At 36.8% G+C, this 5,638-nt stretch overlaps 1 protein-coding gene across 2 annotated transcripts; it reads left to right on the top strand.

Moving 5' to 3' along the window:
• Nucleotides 1-617: 617 nt before the first annotated feature.
• LOC114757997 (probable WRKY transcription factor 14) lies at nucleotides 618-4,619 on the top strand. Of its 2 annotated transcripts, XM_028946991.1 has the most exons (4): nucleotides 618-1,607; nucleotides 2,427-2,570; nucleotides 3,580-4,073; nucleotides 4,176-4,619. In XM_028946991.1, the coding sequence occupies exons 1-4, from the start codon at nucleotides 841-843 to the stop codon at nucleotides 4,349-4,351; spliced, it is 1,581 nt and encodes a 526-aa protein (XP_028802824.1). In that variant the 5' UTR covers nucleotides 618-840; the 3' UTR covers nucleotides 4,352-4,619. The 2 variants fall into 2 exon arrangements, with proteins under 2 accessions (XP_028802824.1, XP_028802816.1); XM_028946983.1 differs by having other exon boundaries at nucleotides 3,580-4,619.
• Nucleotides 4,620-5,638: the final 1,019 nt, after the last annotated feature.

The following is a 5,638-nucleotide window of genomic DNA, read 5'->3' as shown; positions in this document are numbered from 1 at the left end:
TAAATTCCCCTTATAAAAGAAAATTAAATTTTTGTAGTCGTATCTGGAGAAGGTTGAACTGCGAAAAGTGCTTATACGGATCAAGTTTTGTTATGCGAAAAGAAAAAAAGAGACCTATATAGCTCTCCTAATATTAATAATAATCTCATGTATTCTTTTAAAAATCGGAAGAAAGAAACGGCAAAATTAGGTTCAAAGTTTCGAAACGTTTCTCCGGGAAATGCGGCTACTTGCCGCCTCTTTAGTTCCTCATCACTTGTTTTCGAGAAATGACCATTCTGTAATGTAATGACATCTTTTCTTAATCAAATAGAGAGAGAGAGAGAGAGAGAGAGAATAAACTACCACTAACTTGACCCATTATTTAATGGTTTATAATAAATTTCCCTCCCAGCTCAAATAAATTAGACTTATCATTATTCTACGCTACTCCCAAATGTCTCCTTATTTTATTCTCTCCCCTTTTTATCTCTCATCATGTTGCGTATGGAAATGAAGTTGTTTTGAGTGAAAAGTCAGCGTCTCTCTCTTCTAAGCCGATTTCTCTCTAATCTTTTGCTCCTCCTTCTTCTTCTTCATCTCATTCTTCTCCTCCTCCTCCTCCTTATTGTTCTCTCTCTCACACACACAAAGGCAATCACTAGTCTCAAAGCTTTTAATTCTCTCTGACCTATTTCTATATATTTCTCCCTATCATCTCCTTATTGCTTTCTTCTATTCTCCTAAGTAGGATTAATTTGCATGCAAATCAAGCAGATTAAAACGTACATGACTGACACTACTAGCTATGACTCGCTCCTCTTTCTGATTGAAGCAATATCTCTCCACTGAGGAAAAAGGATGTGCAGCAGTATCTTTGGCTCAATAATCATGGACAACAATTATCATCAAGGCGATTTAACTGACATTTTCCGAGCAAGTAGTAGCGGGGGTGGCCGTGGCGGCGGCGGAGGTGGCGGCGGCTCATATGGTACTTCTTCAACATCAGAATTAGCTCCCCATGATCTCCCTTCTTCTTCATCGGAAAGTTGGCACCACCACCATCATCACCACCAGATGGATTTCTCTTCTGTAATAATGGAAGATTCTCACAGAGCCACCAACGTCTTCTGCGATCCCTTCTCGAACATGCGAGATCCCTTTCTGCAAGACCTTGATTTCCCCTTACCTTCTTCATACTTCAGTTCTGCTACTAATAATTCTGTCATGGAAGATGCGTCTCCTGGTTTTTCTGCTTCTTCTTCTCTTGTTTTGTCTCATCACCACAAGCTTGTTGAAGACGATATAAGAATAAGGCCTGCTTTAGCAGCCACAGCTTGTAACAATAATACCATATTCTCCAACATGATTCAGATCTCTCCCAGCAGTTTGAACAACGCCGCCGCCAAGTTACCACCACCACCAGTTTCGCCGTGTGATTCTTCTACTCCTCCGGTGAATATGGCCGCCGCCGCCGCCATGAATTCTTCGTCTTCATCGTCGTTGCCATCGCGGAGGGGAATTGAGCCTTCTTCTTCTTTGGTTTCTGCAGCAGTCAACATGAATATCACCGTGGACAACGCGGCGGTGCAGATCTCGTCTCCAAGGAATCCGGGTCTCAAGCGAAGGTGAGTTATAATATAAACCGTGAGTCTATTAATAATTATTCTTATTTGTTTTTATAATCTCTGTGCAAATTAAATGCGATGGATCAAGATGCCAGCTTCTTCTTCTTCTTCCCAAGGATTTCAGTGAACAGAAAGAACAAAATTTATTTTTCTGCTTCATCATTAATTTCATAAAAGTGAACTAATCACGGCCGTTTTTGGGAACTGGAATTCCCCATAAAATCATGGTGTGAGCTTCAGAGAAAGTAGGGTTTGCCACAGTTAGGTGGCTCTTATTATTATTACTACTATTACTACTAGTATTACTTTTCGCTGATTTGACTGAGAACAAGAAGAAGCATGATCAAGTTTCAGAGGTGACCAACACCCATATAATTATATAGTCGATATTAATATTTGAGAGCTATATTTAATGAAAGAGATGATATTTTGGTTAATTAAGGCCAGCGGATGAAAATTAAGTTAACAATTATAGACTAAGCTTTCAATGAGTTCAATGATATGTATCTGAAACTTGTAAATTTTGGCCTACCTCACCTGAAAAGTCCTATTCATTTAAATTTGATGTCATAAATTCCATACTCTGCTTTATTCTTATTAGCCGCAGTACTGTTTCTTCTGAACACCAAATCAAACAGCTTCTACAGTTCCCAGTCTGCAGCTAGCAGATTCAACATTATGGGATATATAGATAGGGGGCCTACAGATAGATAGAGCTATATCTAATTGTTCAGAGATGGTGATAATAATAATGATTAGATAAATTAGAAATAAGATTATTGATGAGAGAATTATGGATTGGTGTATGTGTGCCTGCAGAAAGAGCCAGGCGAAGAAGGTGGTATGTATACCTGCACCAGCAGCTGCAAATAGCAGACCAAGTAGTGGAGAAGTAGTTCCTTCTGATTTGTGGGCTTGGAGAAAGTACGGTCAGAAACCCATCAAAGGTTCTCCTTACCCAAGGTAACTATAATAATTTAATAATAATAATATTATTATTATTATAATAACCACCATAATAGTTATGGCTTAACTTCATCCCCTTCTATGCATGATCTTACTATCTCTCTGTTAAGTATATAATATGTGGGATTTAATTTGTTTTCTTTCTTGGGTAGGAAAATGTAAGTTTATGTGAATTGGGTTTTTGGGGCTCATTAAGATTAGGACATGTCACGAAGTCAAAATATATTTGTTTATGTATAGTAGTTCAATTGCTTATATATTGTTAATGAATTTATATGTGAGGTTAATGAAGTAGACCCAATCGAAGAAAAGCTCCCTCCCTTCACAGGATTTCTTTTGTCTGTTAGGCTATAGAACTTGACACCTTATTTGAGTAGTGTTAAGTTTCTGTCATTACTTAAACCAATTGCCTTATTTTTATTAGAATGAAAATACATTGGTGTCAAAATGTCTTTCCAAAACTGGTCTTCCTTAAATGGTTCTCGTCGATCAACTGCAGTTAAAATTACATGTAAGGAGCTGAATCCTAAATTAATTAATGATTTATTTTTAAACAGTTAAAGCTACTAACGGATATATATATGATTTAAATTATTACTATTTTCTTTTTAAAAAAAGTTTTGAATAGTTTCGAAATTTACTATAAGTTTTAGAAAATTATTGAACCTCGTCTACTTTTGAAGACCTTAATAATATCTCTAAAATGATTTATTCCACTTAGCTACAACATGAAAAGCACTTACCCAGTTATAGTGATCTGAATCACGTAGCTAGAATTACACGCCCTCTAGTCCTAGTATAGAGTTACATATCTCTTGAAATACGAGTCTGAGGTTCCAGTGAGAGTCAAATCATCAATCGAAACCAAAAAGCCTATCTATCAATATTATATCACCATGTTCCCGTACCTGAAGCATTAATTCATGTGTTTAATTTAGTGTGTATATATATTATATGTATATATGTCTAGCTATATATATATATCTATATATGTCTGTGTTTCCAGGGGTTACTACAGATGCAGCAGTTCGAAGGGTTGTTCAGCTAGAAAACAAGTAGAGAGAAGCAGGACAGACCCAAACATGCTGGTCATCACTTACACTTCAGAGCACAACCATCCATGGCCGACTCAACGAAACGCTCTTGCCGGCTCAACAAGGTCTCAGCCTTCCAAGAACAACAACAACAACAACAGTGCTTCCAGTAATAAGAACAGCAACAATTCCGATCAAGTTTTGATTCGGCCGCCACCTCGAGACGGTGGCAGCATGAAGCCGAAGGATGAGGAGGAGGACGAGCAGCAGCAGCAGGAAGATCATCATCATCATCAGAGAGGGAAAAGCTCATCATCATCGGTGAAGGAGGAGATGGAGTTGGAGATGATGGGGGAGATAACAGAGATGAACCAGAATGAAGAACAAGAGCTTGAGAATCTGATGATGGAAGATGATACTAATAACAATAATGGATCATCAGAAGGTGGAGTGGGATACAAGCCATGTATGTTGGAAAGCAATAATAATAATCAGTCATCTGAGGATTTCTTTGCAGAATTGGGAGAGATTGAAGCTGACCCACTGAATCTCTTGTTCACTCAAGCAGGTTTCAATGAAGAACATTGTCATCAGCATCATCATCATCATCAAAGAGAATCCAAAGCTTTAGATCCTTTCAATCTCTTTGACTGGTCATCGTCATCATCTGCATCAGCATCAGCAAATCATATTCACAGCACCACCACCACTTCCTTTGAAGAACCAACAAAGAGAGGATTATAACAAGACCTTGAAAGAAATTTATTCATTACACTTATAATTATATCATCACACCTTAATTAATATCTTCTTTTATAATCTTTTTTTTCCTGGTTATTGTTATTATTAATTCAAGGTCATGTTATAATCTTTTTCACCTGCTTTACAAAAAGGGTAATGTCATAGAAATTTGTTTTTTTTTTTTAAAGTTTTGCTGGAGCCATTATGTTAGAGAAAGATTGACTTTAATTCCTTCCTCATTATATTTATTGTTGAATTTCTTTTAAAAAAATCTGCTTCATGGACTATTACTTTTTTGGGGGGTAAATTTGTATTTAATAATTCAATTATAAGAATTGAAATTAAAATTTTAAAACTACATAATTTATTGTGTGCCAAGTCACTGTCAAAGAATATGAATTATTAGGAAACCTACCTCTCTACATAGCCCCTATAGCAGTGAAGCTATGTCGTACACTGGAGTTATGAGGGATTTCTTTGCACCATCTCTGTCTTGTTATTTACCAGAACAACAGTAAGAGAGATAAAATAATTAATTAACACTCAGTAAAAAACCACGTACTCATGTGTGTATATACGTGCGTATATATATAAGAGAGAGAAGGAGAGAGGGAGAATTTGATTGGTGGAAGCAAACTCCGAGAGTCCCACATTCGTTTTGGAATATTGATGGATGGGACAGAAAGCTGAGAGCAACAGAGGGTTTCTACAGTTAAAGAGTACGTTGAGGAGATGGAAATAGAGAGAGACATATGACTCGAAAGAAAGAGAGCTGAGTGAGGGAGTGAGTAGATTGATGATAAAAAAGATGGGGCTGTCTATCTCTTTCTTTCATCTCTCAAAGTGAAGGGAGGGGGAGAGAGAAAGCGGAAATTATTATTATTATTTATTGGGATTGATTACTCTAAAACGGAAAAAAGAAGCTTTTTCTCAGATCATCAACTTCATGAAAGATGACAAAAGGATTTATAGGGTTAAAAAAGATAGTAGTACACTATTTACTCTAATATAAAGCTTGACTTTTCTTGTCAGTCTTCTCCTTTTTTTCTCTCCCCCCTAGGGATATGTGAGACGGGGGGGGGGAATGCGTGCTTCTTTCCTTAGTTCCTCGATCGGCTTTTCTGTTTCTTTCACTGTTATCCACCAACTTGAAGTGTTTAATTATAATTCTGAATCTGATTATGTATTATTTTTATATCACTTCGTTGTTAGAAATAAAGTGATTTATATTTATTCAGTCTTATCTGTTGGTTTCCAGGGAAACGAGGTTGGCATTTAATCATTTTGCAT

This window comes from Neltuma alba, unplaced genomic scaffold (assembly GCF_004799145.2).
Source record: "Neltuma alba isolate B1F8T4 unplaced genomic scaffold, ASM479914v2 tig00001512_pilon, whole genome shotgun sequence".
In the NCBI taxonomy this organism is placed as follows: Eukaryota; Viridiplantae; Streptophyta; class Magnoliopsida; order Fabales; family Fabaceae; genus Neltuma; species Neltuma alba.
This window is presented reverse-complemented; position numbering and strand designations above follow the sequence as displayed.